The following is a 23,829-nucleotide window of genomic DNA, read 5'->3' as shown; positions in this document are numbered from 1 at the left end:
CTAAAAGTGTGTGAGAGAGAGAGAGAGAGAGAGAGAGGTGAGGAAAAAGCTCATACTGTAAATAATGCTTACCGGCCAGATGGGTTAAGCACAGTGGTGACTCGTTTTACACGTTGTAAAATGGCGCCCATGAAACCACAACGACAGCCATTTGAAAATCTTGATGAAGGCCAGGGTCGTTGGCGGTTGAAAATAACTGGAACAAATATAAAACAAGTAATGAATTATCAATTTAAAATTCAAAGAACGTGAATAGAGAGGAAAAGTGAAAATATAATCCATGTATTTTTCTATTTTCATAATGGACGAGTGATTTGTGCAAATTCTGTTGGAAACTCTCAACTGTCAAAAGAATATATTTATCATACCCTTTTCCTATGATTTTACATTGTTTTATTTAAAAAAAAAAAAAAAGAAGCAAAAAAAGAAAAGAAAAAAAAAGGAAAAAAGTATAATAAAAGAAAGCAAGAGGAAATGGATGTGGATGATGGGGGATGGGGAGGGGTTGGTGTGTCGTTCACGAGCGATCCAAGAGGCCCATGTTACGCCTCGTTGGAGTCATTGATGCCCCAGTGCACCAACACCAGTGAAAATCAGTGAGGCGAACTGGGTTGGTACCTGACAGACTTACGACAAGAGGAATCGAGTTGAAGGAGAAAAGTGAAGAGGGTTGAAACGACGAATCTTTTGCACGAGTAAATTGTACACTGCCGGAAGTCAATTTGACGGTGGACTGAGGACAGAGAGATAGTGGAGTTGAATCGAGCCAGGATGAAGATTTCCGGGGTAGAGGCTAGTGTACCCCTTCTAGGTGCTGTTGCACCACGCTGTGTCGTTAAACAGGCAACTGTCAAGCGTTGTGTTGCTGCATTACTCCTCATCTCGGTTGCCAGTATATTTTATTATACTCATTATGTCATCAGCAGTCCATTATCCAGGTAAATGCATTTGACATTATATTTTTCATAATAAATTCATTAAAAAGCCGCCAATACTTTTTTCCATTTCAATAACAATTGTCTTTTACAATTGAAAACATTTGATAAACATCTCCTAAAAGAGTTTATGTGATTTACGTGACGTGTACCACCCTTACGCATGCACAGACATACCGTCTGAGTTTGAAATATTATATCCAACTGCGATCAGGAAAAAAAATCCTTTGCCACGGAACTCCTTCACGCAATCACGTGGAAACATCCCATCGATCGGAGTTATCGAGAAATGAAAAAAATCAACTTGAAGCGTCTACAATGTTACGTGATATTGATATTGAGAAACACTTTTTTCACATTTTCTCTCGGCCATTGGTCTCGCAAAAGACAACTGTTGAATTGAATTAATTAATTTGATGATGTTATGACTGAAAAACACAACTCATCTTGTCTGCCAGTACAACACTGAGTGAGCTTTCGTCTGTTCCTCATTTTTCGCCCCCACTTGAAAATTAGCTTGAACCTGGCAAATACAGTGGAAGTGGGTGGGCCTCGCAGCGAGGAATCCCTCGCGAGTCCATAGCAAAACTTTTAGTTAACAAACTGGTGAATTGAGGTAAGCAGGTCATTTAGGATAACAAGTTGGTCGGCCGGCCCACCGTCGGGCATTCAACTTGGTTCCGCCGAATGCTGGAGAACCCTGATTTTTTCTCTATAGGTATTAATTTTTTTCATGTTTCATTGCCGACAGAAATATTCAATAGAGTGAATGTAATGCCGCTTCAAGATGTTTTAAATTAAGACATTTGACATAAAGATGTTACGCCCGAGTCGAGGGTTTGGTTCTGATTGGACGTACACAGGTCTTTCAAGATCTCTCCAGACCTAGATTGACCTGCTAAGTCCTAATCAGTTCTGCGACGTACTTTTCAGCAAACTTTTCGAATCCTCAGTTCTTTTCGGCCCTGAGAAGTCCTCCTCTATACTACTATACCGAGACCGCGGGATTTCACGAGGGGGTGGAGGGGAAGGTATGTATGCGGAGGCTTGAAATTTGTAGCCAACGAGGAGCCACCCTCATCTTTCCGTTTGCAGGCGGTGTTTAAATCAAAAATAGAGAACGTTGATTCTGTATTTATTAACCTCCTGTTGCCAATGAAACCCACAGAGGCGCGACAAATGTTGAAATAAAAATTTTTTTTTTCACCCGGAGCCAAAGTGTCAGATCTTGGCTTTTCCAGGGGGAAAGTCGACTTTCGTCAAAATCGAATTTTTTAGCCAGGTGAACGTTGATTCCAACTATTTAAGTGACGGGCTATTCAGAACTCTCAAAAGTATGTGGAAAAAGTGAAAACTGAAAAAAAAATTTTTTCACCGGGGGCCGAAGTGTCAGATCTTAGATTTTTTCACGGGGAAAGTCGACTTTCGTCAAAATCGAATTTTTTAGCCAGGTGAACGTTGATTCCAACTATTTAAGTGACGGGCTATGCAGAACTCTCAAAAGTATGTGGAAAAAGTGAAAACTGAAAAAAAAAATTTTTTCACCGGGGGCCGAAGTGTCAGATCTTAGATTTTTTCAGGGGGAAAGTCGACTTTCGCCAAAATCGAATTTTTTAGCCGGATGAACGTTGATTCCAACTATTTAAGTGACGGGCTATTCAGAACTCTCAAAAGTATGTGGAAAAAGTGAAAACTGAAAAAGTGTTTTTTTTCAGATTTTCAAAGGGTCAGATTTTCCGTTTTCCAGGGGGAAAGTCGACTTGCACCAAAATCGAATTTTTTAGCCGGGTGAACGTTGATTCCAACTATTTAAGTGACGGGCTATGCAGAACTCTCAAAAGTATGTGGAAAAAGTGAAAACTGAAAAAAAAATTTTTCCACCGGGGGCCAAAGTGTCAGATCTTGGATTTTTTCAGGGGGAAAGTCGACTTTCGCCAAAAACTAATTTTTTCGCCAAGTGAAGTTTGATTCTGTATTTATTGGCCCTTCTAATGCCAATGAAACCCTCGGAGGCGCCAGAAATGTCGAAATAAAATTTTTTATTTTTACTTGGAACAAGGGTCAGATTTGTTAACAATTTCATTTTTTTATGTAGACAACGCATGCAAGCGGAGGGACAGCCTCCGCATACATGCGTCTCCCCTCGACCCTGTCGTGAAATGTAGATTTTCGAGATTTAAAAAAAACAATAATTGGATTTTTTACCGGTAAGGATTCGGCAAGTCTGAATACAAGTCCTGCTTACACCTAACGAGTGCTGAAATGGGACATAAGCACTTGGTGAGGTAGAAAGGTCGTGGAAGCACTTGGGAAGAGGCTTCCCATGACCTATCCAGTTCTGAACGGAAAGACCTAAGTAGAACTTGTCAGGTCCAACTATTCGACTCGGGACGTAGTACATCTTATCGGTACCGGATTTCGTTATTGGAAAAAAATTAATGGACCATTTGGGTAAACATTAAAAATGACCTAAAAGGGATCAAAATTTTAGTGCTAATAAATGCAAGTTTTCATTGAGAATACATGCAACGATAGAACGCTAGTATTATGGTTTCTCCCGCGGATGGTGAGAATTTCGCAATATGTCGAATTATAATTTTATCAGACCACAATCCAAACATCAAATGGAAATATCTCGAGATAGTTAGACAAATAGTTTACAAACTCTCCGAATGCGTTTATGCGTTTATGTGTGATAGCATCCACTCCGAATCACGATATATGACTGGTGTATATTTCCGGAATGAAACGACTTGGTCCAATTAGAATTCTCAACAAGCTCCTTGATGCACTCCCCAATCTTGGGCCTCGTTATCACCCATAGAGGACTACTGCTACCCATCTACGTACACCGAAAGGGTCTTCAAATGAAGTAGAAGAAGTGGTGGGGGGGAAAGAGAAGGCGATGGCAGGCAGATCTAGAGTATTACTTCCAAAGATCCAGTGGAGGAGTTTGGCGAGTTCATGCTTAATTAGAGAAGACATATAACCCAGAGATCCGTAGATGAGCTTCTCCTTGATGACCCAGTGTGAATTAATCCTAGGGCTGGAGTGAATCAAGAGAGGCGTGCAAACTCGGTCCAGTGATGGATTATTTCCATATAGAACTTCATTGCAAACATTGAATTTTCTCAATTTTTTTTCCATTAAAGACAATACTGAATTATTGTACGATCTAGTTGAATATTTAATTGATGCAAAGGTGCTGAAACTATATATGAGTTATCATTAAGGATCATCATCACCATTAATTAAAAACCGTGTTTTGCTGCTGACGTATCGCTTGAATGAGCAATATTTGTATAGTAAACACGAATTGTGCTATTACCAATCCGTGGGACATGAAATGTCACCGGATGTTTATTGCACGCTCAATCACCGCCAATTCAAAGTCTTGCGCGCGGTGCAAATAATAATCAACCAAACTCCATGGGGAATATCCTCTCTGGTCTGCTTTCAGAAACAATCACTAACATCCAAGCTAATTGGAATGAAAAAAAGCCAAAATTCAATGAAACAAACTACAATATGTAGTAAGATAAAATTGCCAAGTTGGGCACTAGTCCGGCTGCAAACGATAGGCCGCATCAGGCATAGGTTATCACCGCGTTTAAATATTGAAAAATCCATATCATCCCCTACGGGAAAGCTCATCCCCCAAATGACTCTCTTTCCTCTATAAACCGTATATCCCCGAGTAAAAGCTCTTGATTACTCATAGATAGAAATTCAATAATCCGTATGCTCAATCGAATAAACCGTTGTAATTGAATTGCAACGATTGCTGCTGGGATGAAATACTCGGAGAATTTTTCATCTTTCCTGAATAGTAGTGCATCTTCTGTGACTTTGTGAATAAAGATAACGATAATTATAAAAACTAGGCTTTAAAACTAATGTGATTTTGAAATGAAGCGCCTATACACCTTCTACTCACGATCAACTGAAATAATGTATTATCCTAATCTTATTCTTCTTGTCCATCACTTGTGCAAATAACGAACAAACGTGGGAACAAACAGCTAATGTGTCCGTAAAAGGAACTCATGACAATAAAATAGTTACGTGTTGTACCTACATGGTAAATGCATTCAACAGTGAGCAACAGAAATGTTAGTAGCTTCGGTGGATTCATGCAATGTCCAGTGGTGTGCATGCACTCACTCGCGTATTAGTCGATGGACGTGGATGTTTGCGGACGGATGACGAGCTACGGTGCGTTCCTAATCACGCTTCTAATCACACTCAGGCACGAAATTAACCCTCCGTGTGTTGTGTTCAGTATTCAAAGGATCCAAGTACTGCATCAAACATACTCTTAATTAGCCTGCCTGAGCCATCCAAAGTGCTCGCCCGCAAATACAAATGTCTTGTCACTTATCCATTTTATTCCAATTTATTAGAGTTACACAAAGTTTAAGCTCTGCAAATTGTACAATTGAATGTCACTTTATTTATGTCTCATCATAATAGTCAAAGTATTGTTGCGGTGCCTGCGTCGGTAGATATTGATATTCAAAGCTCGTCACGATAGACGAACGATAGAAGTATGTGACTACACACACATGAATGATGAATATACAGTCCAATAACGACCACCATTCCATCCTATATTGATTAGAATTCCAATTATTGGTCTAGAGCTGATTTTTTTGTTGTTGCAATCCTTGGCCATTGTAACAATTATTCTTTTATGCTCTCCTAAATAATTTTTGTAATCTGGGAAAATCCTTGAAACAAGTATCGATAAATGGAAAAACTCCACAATAATGACCCAATAGATAGCCTGCTGATCTTAAGATCAAAGGTCTCACTGCTATCACTGGCATTCATCAGGAGCAACTCGTGTGCATTGAGATTAGCCTCTCTCTAATATCAGAATAGAAAATGGAATAGAAAATTGATTGATCAAATTACTCATATATATATATATATATATTTCTAATAACGATTGCAGTCGCCCATGTCCGAAAAAGATTTCTCCTCCAATATTTGTCTCCTCTCCTATTCCCCCCCCCCCCTGCTCACCATATTCTTTTTACTCCTCAACTTGACTTCCATTCCCGGGGCGACATTGGCCCCCGGATACATCCTCTTGATGAAAAGGGATTTCGTTTTGGTGGCTGAGTACACGAGTAGAGTGGCGCCCAGCAAAAAGCCGCTAGCCAATTTACCCCACAGGCCGAAGGGGTCTGGGTGTATTGTAGATGGCCAAAGGATCGCACCACCAACGACTCATTACAGTGAAGAACGAAAAGCCCGAGAAATTTGCCATAGAGAGGCGAAAAAAGGTGGTAGAGAAGGGAAATACTCCATTGTATAATAATGTTGAATGAAAGAACTATTATTGTTGTGCCATTGGCAAGTGTAACAACATACTCATAAAGAAAATTCCCAGTGAAATGAATTGCATATAAAGTTTGCTTGGAGAATGTGTAAAATATTAAAGGGCACAAAGACCCCTTCCAGCACGCAACACTTCCGTGTACAGTTGATAATATCCGAGGACAAGAGTCTCGCTTTGTACTCGCCGCTTATAAGCTGTACTCGCGATTGTTGGATGATAATCGTAATACAATACAATATAAAATGGAAAGAGAAATGGATGTAGTATCGCTCCGTCTTTTTTATTCATTCAACTTGGTTTTGTCCCAGATAGAGAACAATATATGTCTCCATCGCACGAAGATGCGTGCGTATTATTCGTTGTAATATTCAAACGCATTGGGGAACGCGTGAGTCAACTTTGAGTCATCATTTATATTCACAGCACACTGTGAAAACTAGTGTTTTCAAGATGTTAAGTCTTGATTTAAGATATTGGACAGAGAAATGTGTGTCTCAAGAGCCTGACACTTTTCAAGTAAAAAATTTTCTAAATAATTCGAGAGCTTCTTCTTCATACAAAAATACAAAATGTTTGCAAGTTTGTCCGTTCTCTGAATAGACATCTCAGTAAACAGGGATTTGAGTTAACGTGTGTCAACCAAATACCCCTGTATATAAAGGGAAATGCCATCCGGGAGGGGGGGTCACATTATCCAACTGAGCTGGACATTCGTCCTACATGCTCTTTGATGATATTTCTGTCCTCGGAAATGTGCTGGATAACGATATGAAAAAAGCATAGGAAAAAACGGATGTAAATCATAGAACAACCTTTGAAATCCCATGAAATTTCATATAGTATATGTATAACACAGATACGGCTCGGAAATTAAAATACAAAAACCCTCGGCTGATGATGAAAACCAGTGAAAGCAACGAAATTATAAAAACGGCTTTGACTTTGTACTCGTTGAAATAATTTGAATTTTATGTTTCTTTTTTGTTTAACTATGGTAAAATAAAGCCGACATTTGAATGAGACTCCAATGAGATTTCAATGGAAAACTAATGAATTTCATGTATTATAAAAATGATTTTCTTTAAAAAATTGTCTAGACAGTGAAACAAAAATAAAACAACATATTTATAAATGAGGAGAGAATAAAAGCCGCGTTATCGAGGTGTTCATATAACTGATGAGCCACCGGAGCTCAAGCTGTATAGATAAATGGAGCGTCGACGAGTTATCGGCCCAGGCTCCATTTCTCAAGGATCGAGACCGCTACCAGTGCTTTTCTCCTCCTCCCGTGTATGCCAGATCATTTTTATTATCGCTCAACTCCCTTACATCACTCGTGCTCCACTCATTGGTTCAATATATCGATTAGTCGGCTCGTCGGCCGTACACGGTTGCCAGATAAAGATAAAGATAGGGGGTAGGGGTGACGATAAAACTCGCTTATATCCCGATGTACATCCATCAATTTTTAACCATAATACCACCCTCAACACACTACCGTCAACCGCATCATGCTTAATCATTGTCTCGAGTGCTACATATAGTCAGTCGCGGCTGGATAGAAAGGGGATTTTAAAAAAACCAGTGAATTCAAGTGAGGGTTCTCTGCTGCCGCCGCCGCTCAACTATCGATAAATAGTCTTTCAAGACTTGGTAATATATATATATAAATGGTTTACTGGTTTGTGTGCTTGCTTGCAGCCTCATTCACCGTGACACGAGACCAGAGCCATCGATAAGGTGTTCAACCCTGAGGGGAGCCACGAGACTGCCGGCAGCCCCAGATCATCGAAGCGAAGCCAGACTTAGAATCGATCCCAAGGTTTTGGTTTTCGTTGAGACATTGTATTCCCGAGTTGGAAGAGAAATAGCTGAATTGCTTGTCTACAATAGGATCAAGTATGTATAATTTTATTATAATGTATATCGTTAATAAAAGAGCTAGGGAGGGCTTCATTAAAAAAAATAAGACGTTTGTTTGAAATATACAAGTCATCTGATGACATGAAACTGAAACTAGCAAAATATTCACCAGTGAAAAATTCAATTGAGGGGATATTTAAGGGTTTAAGTTAATAAATTTATATTCCATATATAGCATTCATCAATGAAGATGAAAGAAATTGGTGACAGATAGACATGAGTAATCACGAATAAAGGAAGAGCGCGTGGAGTCGAAATTAAATTGCCTGACAGAAGTCGATCGCATTTTCATCTCCTCTTCGACAAGGAGATTGGAATAAAAGAGCCATCAAGAGAACAGAGTGGTTGGAGAAAGAGGAGGTGAAGGGTGTGTGTGTGTGTGTGTGTGTTCGAGAGAGAGAGATGGAAAAGTTGGGAAAGCGACCCGGAAACGTCAGAAGCTAATCATCGGTTCATTAAGATAATCACCGGTGCCTGAATAAATTTCAAATTTCAAACCCATATGATTTGACTCCTTTTTTATCGCACGCACACACACTTTATTTACGGCTTAATCCACTTATTTTCACATCACCCCATTGACCTTTTGTATTTCTCTCCTGTGGCATGAAAATTGATTATTCTACGAATAATTATACGGATTTATTAAATCTCGTGCATGCGCTCGATAGATGTATTCATTATCTTCATTGAATTTTCGATAACACGAAATCAACGGGACACAGAATGAGTGCAATCACGCACACTCCCCCTATGATAATCAATTTTCAATAATAATTACTCCTCCTCACTCAATGATCTGCGTGCCACGTCCTAGTGAGAAAATGAGGAAAAAGGGCCTATTGTTGGCCGTCTTTTACGCCTCCTCCACCGGCTTTCCATTTTGTGAGAAAAATTGGTAGAAAAAAAAACGTCAATGCATATCATTACCTCAGTAGAGATAAAGAAATGAATTTACCAAAAGCGAACGGGAACAAGTGGTCTCTGGCAAATGAGCATTTGTTCAATTCTGCACTTGTTTTTCATTTCATAAACGCCGCAATTAAATTATGTCCATAGCAAAACTCAGACACTTTATTCACTGCAGTGATATCACATGGCTGGCTTCATTAATTTAATTTATTCCATTCATCGCCAGTACCAAAAGAGCAACTTTTCCACACACTTCGAAACAAAAAAACCTATTTAATTGTCGTAATGGCGGTCATTTGATATTTTCCATCTCTTACTTCATTTTGCCAAAGTATTTGGCTGTGAGCATTAAAATTATTGTCTAGTTGAAAAGTTAGACAACAGCCATCAGATTTGTAGGTTTCCAACTTCCTGAGGGTGCACCATTGATGACAAAGGACAGAAGGCAACTCTCACCGCAGTTAATCCCTCTGCCCTCTGGTGTGCTTATTGTTCCGGGCAAGAATAGTAGGTTTTCAATGAAATACAGAGTGCAACCACAAACTTTTTACGAGTTCAGTGGAGTTGATCAACATTTAGAAATTCACTCAATTGCTTGATAGAAATAATCAGGAACAATCTTCAGACAAAAGTATTCCAGACAGAGTTGACAAAGTAGGTGACAGAAGAATAGATAGAAGAGATGAGAGGTTGAAAATCCAGTGAAGAGATCTAGCATTTCAGACATCTTCCCGATAGTTGAATAAGCCCCGTCCATTGTCTTCCCCTTGACTTTTTTGTGGAATATATCAGAATCACATAAACTTTTCACATGTGCCACTGAATTTTTAAAGCCTCTCTCCACATATATTCACTTCCAGTTTTGCTCAAGTGCAAAAGTGAAAGGCGAGACGGCTCAGAATAAAAATGCATTATGTCACGAGCAGAAAATCATGTCAAAAAAAACAAAAAAATGCTCGAAGAATCTGAAAAGAAAAAGGAAAGAAGGGCATTGTTAAAAGTTGAAATTGTCAAAGCCACGAGAGCCCGAACTCGAATGTGAAAAGGGCCTTTGGATCTCGAGAGTCTCTAGGGGCACACCACAAGGGAGATAAATAAGAAAAAACCGGAAATACCCCACCCAAGCCAATATCACCACGTACCCACTCTACTCTTTTGGGTTAGAGACAACTTCCAATTCCATCTAGAAACTGGTGCGAGTGCTCAAGAGATAAAGAGCACAGAGCCAAAAGTAGAGTCTCTCTTGTTGCCCCCGTTCGACATATCCTCCCTAGAGGCGGAGGCTCCTCCGCCGATCAGCTTGGAACAATCTCTTTTTTTGCCCAGTGCAAACGTACAAACGAAATGTTTTCCAATTTTACAAATTGTAGTGCTCTTTGTCGTCCCATTTCTTCCCTGGTATCACTCAATTATCAATCGCCAGTATATTAGAAAGAAATTAATGTCTCAACACTAATTGTAAAAAAAAAATGGTCGATTAATGTCTTCTCGTAGTCTCTCAAAGTGTCTTGAGTTGAGATAGTCGAGATGTCTTAACTCAAACATCTTTTTTTTGGAGGGAAAAAACGCCTTGAAAAGACTTATTTTTCCAGTGTGCAATAACTTGAGAAATCAAGTTATTCCCTTCATGATGACATATTTTACCTACAAACAACCGAAAGGGTTAATAGGAAAATTCAACAATTCCCTAACAGCGGAAGCGAATAAGCAGACAAGCAATACCAGAGAGTCTCTGTATATATTTTAGCTCAAAGGGCTGATGGCTAATGCTGATCCGCGCAGTACGTAGTAAACCAGGGCAAAGACACAACATGTCCTTCATGAATAATTCGCGTCTGAAATTAACAACGCTGATCTATCTCAAAGAGTGTTTTAGCAACATGGCTTGTGGCACAAGCGACATAAACCTCATCGAAATTCGTTCTGACCTTTCGGAGTGGTTCCTTCCGGTGATGGCACGTCCAAATAATCTTTGACCATGAAAAATTGTCTACAAACTCACACAAGCCATTGAATGTTTAAATATCTCATTGCCTTTGAGACCACGAACAATCGACATCCATTGCATTATGAAAAGCAAAGTGCGCATGAAAATATCCTCAATACTTTATCAATAGATCCACTCACAATGAGAACCCCTAAAGATGAGCATTAAGCCCTTGATTGGGATTTATCTTTCCATTTTACAAGATTGCCTTCACTACAGAAAATGATGACAAGATAAGACGCTGTATTGATCGTATAGCCTCATCGCATCGTATGAAGCGTCATGTAATGTAAGTCCCAAGGGATATATATATATATATATATATGTGTGTACCTCTACGTGACTTGAATTCGAATAATACTAGGAGAGAAAGAAGTGGGTGAAGTATAGCATGAGAAACGGAAAAAAAATTACACCAAAGGAGTGTCAAGTCCAGAAGCATTGAGGGATTTAAACTATACATCAAGGATAAATTCATTCTGTCTCCCTTGTTTCAATTTTTTTCACCAATAATAATTCAAAATAGTAGAATGAAAATTTTGGCTTATTTGTTGAACTCGCGAGAGAGAGAGAGAGAGAGAGAGAGAGAGTATACTTTATACCTTCATTTTTATCATGACAAAACGCCACTGCGACAGAATGCCAGCGCAGCTGCTCCAAAGGACCTTTTCAAATTATATTCCATATCTTCTTCTACTGGATACACGTATTATAAAACAGCGAATGGATCTTGCGCGGTAACACTCGACAAAAGAATACGGCAATCTTTTTTACTCAGTCAGTGATTTCTCTTCCACTCGTTGGCTTTTCATTCTTTTTTCAACTGATCTTTCACAGAGTGCGATTATAATCTTTTACAATTGAACATTTTTCCCAAATGAATACTTTAAAATCCTCCACTTTGCCTTTTAAAAAAATGAAATACTTGGTATATTCAAATGAAATTAAATCAACATACTTTATAGAGTGAGTAATAAAACCCCTCTTGGATAGTATACATACCTCCAAAAATAGAAGAAAAAAAAAACATATTCACCCATCGGAGTAAAAAAATCATGAAAAAAAATCACTGGGCTTTGCCAGATGTTCGCTGTCTGGTCAAGCGGCCTAGCGGGATTTGATTCGCAAATTCCATTTCCAAAATACTCTCTACAAACAAATGAAAAAAAAAAAAAATAAAGAAAAAAGCTGAAAGTTGGAAAAAAATCCTAGAACGAGAATTGTAAGCATACAGGATGGAGGGAGAGAAGGAGAAAAAAATAGCAAAATAGAATGCCGAGAGAGCCGAGTGGTTCGTTGGTTCACGTCGCGGGTGTTATTATTAAAAAAGCCTTTTGCATCACACGATAGTTCGATGTGAAAGAGAGAGAAAGTGCAAAATAGGGATTTTTTCCATACTCATACTAGACTGGATCAGATGGTTTTTGGGGTCGAGTATATATTATATATAACGCTTGAACACTCGATGGAAATAATAATGTAGGTGTACCTATGGCACATCAAACGAAGAACAAAATTGCGAATGACATGTTAGATAGGCAAAGGGATGGATGAAGGGGGCAAGAGAGGGATGATATTATTGTATAAAACACGTACAACGATGGGGCTGTCAACGTAAACAAGGCTTCATTCAGTGGAATACCAAATAAAAGCAGCTTTAGAGTTATCTCGTCGGGAGGAATTTATTTTTCTTTTTTCACCCAGTCTGTTTCTCCCCTTGTTGATTACTTAATTAATACTGGTGACTAGTGCCTCAGTTTTCCCACCTGCCGATCAGAATTATTATCTCTGGGGTGTTGTTTTATCTGTATCGTTGAAAGTTACCCCAGTGAGATAGATGACTTTATTTGAATATTGCTCACAGCGTTGATGAAACAGAGCTTAATTGATAAATTTATTTTTCATTTACGAATATTATTGAAAAAAGAAAATGATAAGAATAAATAAATAATAATTTGATTGCTGTTGCAGATACAAAGTGGAAGTAACTGGAAAATCATTACCAGTCCTGACGAATCTGGATAAAGGAAGATATGGCGTACTAGTGTTTGAGAACATCAACAAATATTTACAGATGGACAAGTGGAATCGAGAATTGCTCGACAAATACTGTCGTGAATACTCGGTTGGTATTGTTGGATTTGCTCCACCGGGTGAAGAAAGTCTCGTTGGAGCTCAACTCAAGGGTTTCCCATTATTCATTCACACAAACTTAAGACTCAAGGTAAAGAAAATTTTTATGAAGCGAGGGGATTTCGATCCCTCAGAGATAAAATGGCTTATTTCCCAGTAAGCGGTAGATGCTGCTCAAGGTCAAAAGGCCACGGCCCCATTTTCGAGATTGCTTTTTCCCTTTAAAAAGTTTGTAGTTTTTAAGGCCTCTAGCCCTTTCTCCGATTCACCCGTGCATGCTCCCACTCCCAGATTTGTATTCATGGCGCGTACTTTTGTTCAACAGAAAGTAAGATGAACCTTTTTACATCTACTTTTTTCCTCTCTTTTCCTGTTTTTTTTGTTTTCACCTTTCTTTTTCCTCCCTTCACAGCATCAATTCTTTTTGTTTAAATCGTTAGGATGCACAGCTGAACGCCGCCTCACCCATCCTGAGGTTGACCAGATCCGGGGAGACGGCCTGGGGGCCGTTACCTGGAGGCGACTGGACCATTTTTCAACCAAACCACAGCACGTATGAGCCACTGGCATGGGCGTACCGAGACACTCTGGATTATACTAGCCAAAAGACACCACTTGCCACTGTTATTCAGGTAACAAGGGGAAATTTTATCAACAAAATTGCCGAATATCCCTCAATTTTGAGAGAAAAACAAAAACAAAAACAAAAGCGGGACTAGTATATGATTTTCCACATAAATTGAAATATTTATTAACAATTAAATATTCCGAGGGCAAGATAAACAACACAAACAATGCTGCATTCTCCTTCAGAACGAATCAGTCCATGCACAAAAGGAAGCAACCTGACAGCTTATTCACAAAGATGAAGGAATAATTATCGAAAATTTCACTAGATACAGCAAATGAAAATCTTCCAGCGTCAACATTGAAATTTAATTCCATAAGTCTCGTGGAATAATGCAGTTGAAAAGTTTTTAGAGCGAATGAGTAAAAGAAAAAAGAAAAAAAAACCTAGACTGTTCAATTGCCTCGAGATCTGCTCGTACGAGTCCAGGCTAACATCGTAGTCATAGAATGGAAGAAAATGGGTGGTAAACAGCGTTGTAGGTAGTACTCGTACGCGTTGAGCGTAGAAATAGAAAGCAGGGAGGGTGAGAAGATAGTGTGAAAGAAGAACCAAAACAATTCGCAAAGCTATTGTGACCCCTCTGCATTTATACATTGGGGAAGGAATTTTAGTAATGGCAAAATTCTTCTCCTCCCCCCGCCGCCAAGGAGATAAATTGAAGGGAGAATAATAATGTGCTTTTCCAACATGAATGAAACACATAAAACTGGAGCAAAATACCAAAGAAATTACGGAGGGCGGCACTGTTTTCTCTTACCCGCATCATTTTTTCATGAAACGGACAATAAAATTGATGAAAACTTGTTGATTCCCCCACGGATTAAATTAAATTGATAAAGAGTGACAAACACAATTTCACCTGCAACACTTGACAGGTGACCTCAATTAATGAGATTATAAGGGGGGAAATTATTATTGTTGCTTACTGCTAACAAGCTCACTCGCTCGATGAAAATGGTGATGGGGATTTGAGTTTTTTGTTAGTGGTTAGCGATGTAATTAACGAATCCCATTATTGCGTATTATCCATCTAATCCCGACGTAATAATAAATTTGACCCACCCATTAATTGCCTAATAATGAAATTTTTACTTATTTTCGTTGCAGGATCATGGAAGGTACGACGGCATTCAGAGAGTCCTCTTTGGTGGTGGCTTACGCTTCTGGCTTCATAAATTATTACTCCTAGATTCATTATCCTACTTGTCACATGGGCAATTGAGTCTGAGCCTTAATCGTATGATTTTGGTGGATGTCGATGATATATTCGTCGGTGAAAAGAGTACAAGACTTAAAAAAGATGACGTCCTTGCACTTTTAGCGACACAACAAAGAATTCAAACACTTGTGCCAGGTTTCAAATTCAATTTGGGGTTTTCCGGCAAGTATTTTCATCACGGTACAGCGGAGGAGAATTTAGGGGACGATATGCTACTCGAGAATGTAGACAGGTAGAGAATAAAAAAATGCACCTCCATAAATTTTGATATTGAAGATTTTAGCCTGGTTTCGAAAAAAAAAAAAAAAAAAAAAAATTGGTATATAATCCTCATGTAGTCCTCCCCTGCTTTTACTCCTCATCCAATACATCTCCTCCTCGAGCGTTTAATTAAACTCTTCCCCTACAACTGGTTTCTTCTGCACCCACCCTAGATTTACGTGGTTTTCCCACATGTGGAATCATCAGCAGCCTCATCTCTACGAGAATGTAACACATCTGCAAACGGACATGGCACTTAACAAGCAATTTGCTAAAGAACACGGAATTCCAACAGTTAGTGGTTACAGTGTAAGTCCTCATCATTCTGGAGTTTATCCAGTGCATGAGGGACTGTACGAGGCATGGAAGAGAGTATGGAACATCAAAGTGACGAGTACAGAGGAGTATCCACACCTGAGGCCTGCCAGACTGAGGCGTGGCTTCATTCATCGTAATATTATGGTAAAATATAACAAACTTTTTTCATTATTCTTGCACTAACATAAGCGGTGAACCGATTGCTAGCGAAAAAAATGAAAATTATATAAAGTTTGGTTTCTTACTCTTTTTTGACCAGGTACTACCGCGACAAACTTGCGGCCTATTCACACACACTATTTTTATCGAGAGATATCCAGGCGGGAGAGATAAATTGGACGAGTCTATACAGGGTGGTGAATTATTCCAAACAATTGTTTACAATCCCGTAAGTTGTGGATTAAATTAGGTAAACTGCTGCTGCTGCTGTAAGAATGTTTAATGTTGCCATTTCCTTGCAGATTAATATTTTCATGACGCACATGTCCAATTACGGTAATGATCGTCTTGCGCTCTATACATTCGAATCGGTCATTAAATTCATCCAATGCTGGACAAATTTACGACTCTCGAGTGCGCCACCACTCCAGTTAGGTGAACGATATTTTCAACTGTATCCAGAAGAGGCTGATCCAGTATGGGGTGTACGTATGCGAATATTTTTAATAGCATCCAATTGAGCAGTAGAGCAGAGAGTGATTGAGGAGGTATATAATATATTCAATTGAAAAAATTTTCAACAGAATCCCTGTGACGATCAGCGACACCAAAAAATATGGTCGCGCAATAAGACGTGTGACCAATTACCAAGATTTCTCGTTATTGGACCACAGAAAACTGGTACAACAGCTTTGTATACCTTTTTATCAATTCATCCAGCCATTAGCAGCAATTTACCGAGTCCTGATACCTTTGAGGAAATACAATTTTTCAATGGAAAGAATTATTACAAGGGGCTCGACTGGTAAGGGGGTCGACTGGTTTTAATGATCATTACTAGTATATTATTAAGATTAAGATTGAGATGATTAAGACTCATTAATTGATGACAGGTACATGGGCTTCTTCCCAGCGTCGAAAAACGAGAGTTCTCGCTATCTATTTGAGAAATCGGCGACATATTTTGATGGAGAATTGGTTCCAAGACGAGCGCACGCTCTTCTACCAAAAGCAAAATTAATAACAATACTATTATCACCAGCCAGACGAGCCTATTCTTGGTATCAGCACACAAGAGTACACGGGGATCCGGTGGCGAATAATTACAGCTTTCACGCTGTAATAACAGCAAGCGATACAGCGCCAAAGCCATTAAGGGATCTTCGAAATAGGTGTCTAAATCCGGGCAAATATGCCCAGCACCTAGAAAGATGGCTGTCTTATTATTTACCCCAGCAATTGCACATAATTGATGGTGAACAATTACGTCAGAATCCAATAGAGACGCTTCACGAGCTCCAGAGGTTCCTCAAAATAACACCTGCATTTAATTACTCAACCCATTTGAGGTATGACCCGAAGAAGGGATTCTTCTGTCAAGTCACTAATGAAGATCGGACAAAGTGCCTGGGGAAAAGCAAAGGTAGACAGTATCCACCGATGGAGGACAGATCGTACAAGCTCTTGCAGAGGTACTATCTCTCCCATAACACAGCCCTAGTCAAACTGCTCAAGAGATTGGGATCGAGAACGATACCTCAGTGGTTGAAGGATGATCTCACTGACACAGTCATGACCTAGCAAACGACAATTGGATCAGTAAAATTCACCCTCTCACTGTCAACAATTTCCCAATCATGGAATTGGTCATGGCGGTGACGTTGATCTATTAAGTATTTAACATTCCACTATTGGGCCTATTGATACTCTTGGACGTATCCGTGTTCAAGTGTTCAGGGACAGAGAAAGGGCCTATCCAGTGGAGCGGGAAAAGCCTCTGATGGCTTCCATCGAGCCATAATAATAATATTTAATAAATAAAACCTAGTCGCCAAAATTTTGCACTTTGGACAATTTTTTGATTGAGCGGACTGAGAGCGGAAATGGTAAAACGCATTTTTTGATTTTTTTTTTCCAGAAAATCAAGAAATACATAATTAAGATGAAAATATTAATGACTTGAGTTAACGAATAGTTAACATGTATCCACATTCCCTTTTCAAATGTGAAAAACTTTGTAAAGTGGACAAACTTCTGAATCAACGTAAGATTGTCAATAATCTAGGGGAGAAAAATCTAAATGGACTCGCATTTATTGGTTTACTGGACCAAAAGAGTCGATAAAATAATTCAATTTTTATTATTGTAATCACATCTGTCCAAGGATGAGACAAAATGATGAATTTATGGAAAATGTTTTATCATGAAATGTTTATACACCATTACGAACAAATTACTTTGAACCTGAGCAATTAATACGAGATGGGGGGGGGGGGGGGGGAAGTAGTATTGGGTAAACGTGATAATAAATCCCGTGTATATTTTGACAATATTTCGAGTGAGTTTGCGTCCATTCTTGTACATTAATAGGCGCATATTTTCATGTCAACGCAATGTAAAATGTCATTTTTTATTTAATACTGATTCATTTTGCATTTTTTATTTATGAATAATAAAAGGAAACGTCCATTGTACAGTGAAAAAAAGAAAACTTGTACGTTTCTCTCCACGTGAATTTTCATTTCGCTTAACATATGATAAAATCGATATATGTGTTGGTTGTATCTTGACGAGAAGAAGAAAAAAGAAAAAAAGTTTAAGGGAAAAACATGTACAAAGTTTATTGTTGTCAGTGAGAAACGAGAGCAAAATTTTTTGTTATTCCTCGCTGTCAGACGTGCCATTCAATGCCAGTGTTGTAAATATTGTCAGTCCTATATCAATGAGAAAATGCTCTGAGAATCGTTCGTTAAATCATGGAATCGATCGACAACTTCTGGGGACGATTAACTCCATCGTCTCTTGACAATAAGAAAAATATATATACATATGAAGAAATTTCGAAAAAGCACTTACCAGTGAATCAAAAGATGATCTAAACAACTGAAGAAACGCTTCCCTTCATTATTTAACTTGCGATTGCTCTATTGTAATATATTGTAATAATTGTATGAATATATAAATATTAAGTTGTAATAAAAAAAAATTTTAAAAAAATGAAAAAGCAAATTACAGCGTTTTTTAAAAGCCCTGATCCCCGGATGCCCCCAGGTCGATTTCATACTTGAATCCTGTCACCGAATTCTTCTGATGAAAAATATCCTCCTCTTCTGATTCACTATTCTCCAAACTCTTGAATCTAGGTTCTACCAAGACTTTGACTTGAACATGTTCAATACTCCTTTCTTCACTGATATTCATTGTGCTGAAAGTTCTGTGAAGTTCATGAGTCGTCATAATACTCATTGGAGCATTGTTTTCAAAGTTATCCATGGACCTAATTGTGTGGATGTTTCTTACTTTCCTCAGTTTCAACTCTGCAGAAGTAAGAGAAAATGCGAAAACATAAAAAGAAAAGAAAAAAGTTGAAGAAATATTGAATGGCATCTACCAAACAAAAAAAAAGGAAAGTATAACATATAAAGATATATATTATACCTGGTTGAACCGTCAAAATAGCAGTATTGTGTTGAATATTTGGATCGATTATCCCCCCCTGATTGGACATTTCAAGTCTGGCTACACTGGGTTCGTGCTTGACGGAGCATGAATCTCGACTTGGCTCTGTTCCAGCCTGCATCAAAGAAGCCTGAACATCAGGATAAAACAACCTCTGCACGAGAGATCTGCATGTAAGATAAATCACGAAAATTCTTCTCAAGGATTTTTAATATACCGAAAAAGAAAATTATTCTATTAATAGTCGAGAGTGGAAATTTACCGTGAGTGAGAGTTTTGTGTGGCCATGAGTGCTGCTGCTACTCGCAAATGACTCAAATGTTCAGAGCGATTTCTCAGTAGCCCGCAGCACCCTAGACTCATAAATACAGCCGTCATAATGAGGATAATTGGCCCAATTATGGAGAGCAGGCAAATAATTTGCCATGAAAAATCCAATAACGAGTTTAAAATGTTGAATTCATCATCCGCTTTATTAAAAAATGGAACAACCAATGCCCCAAATAATCCAGATACCAAATGAATGGCAATTGTGTTGCAGTAGTCCTCGACAAAACTACACTGTGCTATGAATTTGATAGTGAAGTAAAAGAGAATTCCATTGATAGCTCCCAGAGTGAGAGCTACATACGGTGGGTAAATGCTCCCACCGGCCGAGACAACAACGGCACCTGCAATCATTCCCTGAATGCACCTCATTACCGTCATCTGATTGAAGGGTTGACGGAGAAAAAAATGAAGTCCTACTGTCACCATAGCACACATAGATATCGACAGAAGATTGTTGATGATGGTCAAGTCGATTTCAACGTCTCTTGTAGTGAAATATACTTCAGAGAGATTGGATATTGTCAAACTCTAGATGAAACGACAACAAGAACAACAACAACAAAAATTCCCTTAATTAATCTTAATTGAGCTTAATTGAATGATTTATTATGCAATGTAAAAGGGAAAACCTGGAGACCAATAAGAATGAAGAAATATCCAACAAATGTGCTAGCGACATTGGCATCGACTCCACTAGTTGTTGCATCAACTTTCCTCCCCAAAATCAAACAGGCAACGAGCCCTACAACACCACCAGTGGCATGGATAAGAGCTCCACCTCCAGTGTCGATAAACCCTGAGGAGTTATTGGCCTCTCTCAGTGGATTGTTAATCATCCAGCCATTGATACTCCAGCCCCAGTGAATGATGAGTGGTTGCAATAACCCTCCGAAGATTATCCCAATGGCTAGAGTGCCAACAGTGTGCATCCTACCAGCAATGCAGTTGGTAAAAATACCAGACGCTACAATGACACTCTGCCACACAGCTAGAACTCTTTCCCTAGCTGTTTTATCATAATCATCATCGTCACCGACGATCCACCTCCAATATCCACCACCTCCAGTGAATCCAACGGTCGAGCCAATAATAATACAACAAATGGTCACCCAGGATATCTCGACGATATTATGCAGAATGATTAGGTTGACATTGCTCACTGCTATATTGCCGACTTGGACTAATAAAAATCCCCCACGTAGTAGGATAATCAAAACAATACGAATTATGACGGACAAGGATGCGAGGTTGGCACTAGATTCATCAGATTCTCTCAATTTTCCTTTCTCACAGGACTCGTCCATCATACCCAACAGCTCTATTTTATTATTATTATCAAGCAAATGTTTCCAACGTCAAACATTTATCCTCGCGGGTGGTTATAAAACTCTTGTCAATAGATATCATGATCATGCTCATGCTCATGCTCATTTGTTTATATCCAGGGACATACCTTATCAGCAATCATCATGCGAGACCCTCGGCTGCTCGGCACTACTTTGATCTCCCCGGCGGTTTCCCTCCACTCACTCACTCACTCACTCACGGGCTCACACGGACACATACCGATACGCGATAACTAAATCACCACGAGGGCTACAAGCCCCACTCACTCCACCAGATTGAGAGAATATTACCGAGAGAACTGAGATACTACACTTCACTGCCGCTCGCCGTCGCCATCATGGCAAATTGGCGCGAAAGCTAACTGCGCGCGCACATGCAGTGCCGTACGCTGCCAATGGCGGATGCGCGTATACTCTTGCGCACGCAATGCCGCCGCCCGCCGCAATGTAGAGATGCGCCAGCGTATCTGCGCCGTGAATAAGTCATTTTTTTTACATTTTATTATCCCGTGTGCCGGTGTCGGTGTCCACACGGGCTCTTGGTTCCTACATTTCGACTGACTCACAGCAGACTCACAGTTGATGGAGAGCAGAGAGCGACCACCGGTCGCATGATAAAGAGACAACAAAGGGGGGACTGAGCAACAACAACAACAGCAACACCAACACCAACAGCAACAAAAACCTCGACATCACTGAAACTGTCAATAATTACAGTTTAATTGTTCAACAACAGGTCGATTGGGGACAGTGTCATTGACTTTGTGTTTAATTTTCCCAGAAAATAATAAGAAACAAACAAGGAAAAAATAAAATATGGCGGCTGCTAGTGTAACGTGTCGAGCCTTGATAGTCGTCAGGATCGAAATGACTCGACCTTTGAGTGTTGCATCCCTGACTGCACCAAGGAGGTATAGGAACGTGAGTGTCATTAATTTGTGTAATTTGTAATGGTATTATTCAGGCATATTATTATATCATGCTGGCAAATGTTTCAGTGTGCTTCTCTTTTTTTCCTTTCATTTTTCTTTTTCCCACTCTGCTATTGGCCAGACCAGTCAACCCGGGTGCTCTGTTATGAATGGTGAGCCTATGGGAGTGTTACAAGCCACCAGCGGTGAGCTGATGGATTTTAAATTTTAGTCCATTTAGATTCTTTGATTCTCTCATCGTTGAGGTATTGACGAGTGAATGTATCGGCAAGGTTGCATGTTTTATTCATAAAAATAAAAATTGATCACTTTTTATATGAATAAACAAAAAAAAAACCTGCCCTCGACCAGCCAGTCATTCAATTGAATTCAGCAGTCAATTTTCACAATGAGTTTGAAAATTCAACTGGTCATTGAAATTTCAATCATTCCCAAAGTTTACGAGCAATTTATGTAAGATGATTTGTTATCATCGCTCCACGTGTTACTTGTATAATTTATCTTCGAGAGAGTTTATGTCATGTCGCGCGATTAATTAGTGACATTAAGAGACTTATCGAGTCGACCGATAGAGACTTCACTCTGCTTTCTGTGCGCGGAGTCAAGTAGCGCACGTATGTGGGCTGACAAACTGGCTTTTTAAGTATTCGGGGAATTAAAAAAGAAACGCGCTTGTCCATTTTTCCATTTTTTTTTACTTGATATCTCATTCACCAGACCGTTGATCCCAAAACGTAATAACTTTGCCGACACGCCACTGCAGGTGTTTTTAATAGTCGTATCGTGAGCATTGTGCTGTTTCTTCCTTTTATTCAGACATTATTCATTATTCAAATGGATGTATCGCCATATCATGATTGGATTCAGACGAGATACGGACTTCTAGCTGGCAGAGACAATGTTGCCATAATTAATAATGAGTTTTACGATTATGTTTTTCCGACAATGGAATCAAAAGCAAGAGGTGAGCATTAGTCAACTAACCAGACAGGAAATTGTGGTGATGACGTTAACAACATCTTCACGTGATAAGGGAATTGATGAGTTTGAATTTTTAATCTTATCGTAGAAATTACCTGCCTAAAAAAGGCTATTATATATCGACTTACTAATTGGTCTTGTCTATTTTTTGTCTCATATGTCAGAGATTATTTTCGGACAGTCTGAATACTTGAAGATTTTATTTTAAAATCATCTCTCACACAGTGAAGGAAAAGTAAATATATATCTACCGGAGACTGACGAGACAACAGGGGACGGACAGTGTTGTAAAATACAAGTAATGCTCACGACGTCGCTATTACCGCTGAGCAGAAGTAAAACGTATTTGTTGAATTTTTTGTTATCCTCATGGTAAAAAATGGATATAACATCTCTATTGCTAGTGGGGCCTCATGAACAAAGCGTATTGTGGCAATGACTGAGTTGGTTGGTTCAATACTTGAACAATTTTTTTCAACACTCTCTCAAGTCACTGCACTTAACAATCCTGTTTACTTTTAATAGGATTGATGTAAAATTAACTCCAGTGTCTACTTTTGTGGAAGGGAAGAGAAAAAAGAAAACAGAAAATAGGTATAACATTGAATTTGCCATTTAGCTGGGGTGTAACGGCAGGCACTCTTTGTTCACATCCATGAACTTTATGAGTTATCCAGGGGTAGTAGGGGCTGAGACTGGGTGATGCTGCAACGGGCGCCACGTGCATCGATCTGCCGAGATTATCCCCTCCTGTCTCACTCCTGCGGCCTGTTCTCAAAGTGTAACACTCAAAAGCTAAGGAAATTTCTGCCTTAACTAAACCAAATATATTTTTTCCTTGGACACTGATAATAAAGTATTGGAGGAAAGTTGTTAGTTGATTTGGGACGCGACCTTTGTGCTAGTGCCCCAGTTTACGCGTGGCCTATGGAGAGAGAGAGTGAGAGAGAGAGAGA

At 39.2% G+C, this 23,829-nt stretch overlaps 3 protein-coding genes across 3 annotated transcripts in view; 2 read left to right on the top strand and 1 right to left on the bottom strand.

Annotated features, from left to right (window-relative positions):
• Positions 1 to 8: 8 nt before the first annotated feature.
• Positions 9 to 18,097, top strand: LOC107043218 (bifunctional heparan sulfate N-deacetylase/N-sulfotransferase). Its single transcript, XM_015264604.1, has 10 exons — positions 9 to 938; positions 7,984 to 8,181; positions 13,076 to 13,328; positions 13,678 to 13,869; positions 14,976 to 15,319; positions 15,522 to 15,810; positions 15,926 to 16,054; positions 16,128 to 16,310; positions 16,410 to 16,630; positions 16,719 to 18,097. The coding sequence occupies exons 1-10, from the start codon at positions 772 to 774 to the stop codon at positions 17,404 to 17,406; spliced, it is 2,664 nt and encodes an 887-aa protein (XP_015120090.1). The 5' UTR covers positions 9 to 771; the 3' UTR covers positions 17,407 to 18,097.
• A 1,445-nt stretch (positions 18,098 to 19,542) lies between these two features.
• LOC107043210 (putative ammonium transporter 1) lies at positions 19,543 to 20,918 on the bottom strand. Its single transcript, XM_015264577.1, has 2 exons — positions 20,244 to 20,918; positions 19,543 to 20,142 (listed from the first exon to the last, which is right to left on the bottom strand). Exons 1-2 carry the CDS (start codon positions 20,916 to 20,918, stop codon positions 19,543 to 19,545), a joined length of 1,275 nt encoding a protein of 424 aa, XP_015120063.1.
• Positions 20,919 to 21,481: 563 nt separating this feature from the next.
• LOC107043257 (calcium uniporter protein, mitochondrial) overlaps positions 21,482 to 23,829 on the top strand; it is a 22,050-nt gene continuing 19,702 nt past the window's right edge. Inside the window, exon 1 of the mRNA XM_015264662.2 lies at positions 21,482 to 21,881. Coding sequence (XP_015120148.1) covers positions 21,777 to 21,881 — 105 coding nt within the window. The 5' untranslated portion in view covers positions 21,482 to 21,776. The remainder of the gene's footprint in view (positions 21,882 to 23,829) is intronic.

This window comes from Diachasma alloeum, unplaced genomic scaffold (assembly GCF_001412515.2).
Source record: "Diachasma alloeum isolate Michigan unplaced genomic scaffold, Dall2.0 Dall_scaffold_00557, whole genome shotgun sequence".
Lineage (NCBI taxonomy): Eukaryota > Metazoa > Arthropoda > Insecta > Hymenoptera > Braconidae > Diachasma > Diachasma alloeum.
The sequence above is the reverse complement of the archived record's forward strand: the minus strand, read 5'-3'. Positions and strand labels throughout refer to the sequence as shown.

Bases quoted from the DNA above. Each gene is read 5' to 3' on its own strand.
- LOC107043218 (XM_015264604.1), top strand. From the start codon at position 772: ATGAAGATTTCCGGGGTAGAGGCTAGTGTACCCCTTCTAGGTGCTGTT. The intron at 8,182-13,075 runs GTATGTATAATT...TTGCTGTTGCAG, and splicing joins CTTGTCTACAATAGGATCAA to ATACAAAGTGGAAGTAACTG. The intron at 16,055-16,127 runs GTAAGTTGTGGA...ATTTCCTTGCAG, and splicing joins AAACAATTGTTTACAATCCC to ATTAATATTTTCATGACGCA.
- LOC107043210 (XM_015264577.1), bottom strand. From the start codon at position 20,918: ATGGACGAGTCCTGTGAGAAAGGAAAATTGAGAGAATCTGATGAATCT. The intron at 20,143-20,243 runs GTTTTCCCTTTT...CGTTTCATCTAG, and splicing joins TCATTCTTATTGGTCTCCAG to AGTTTGACAATATCCAATCT.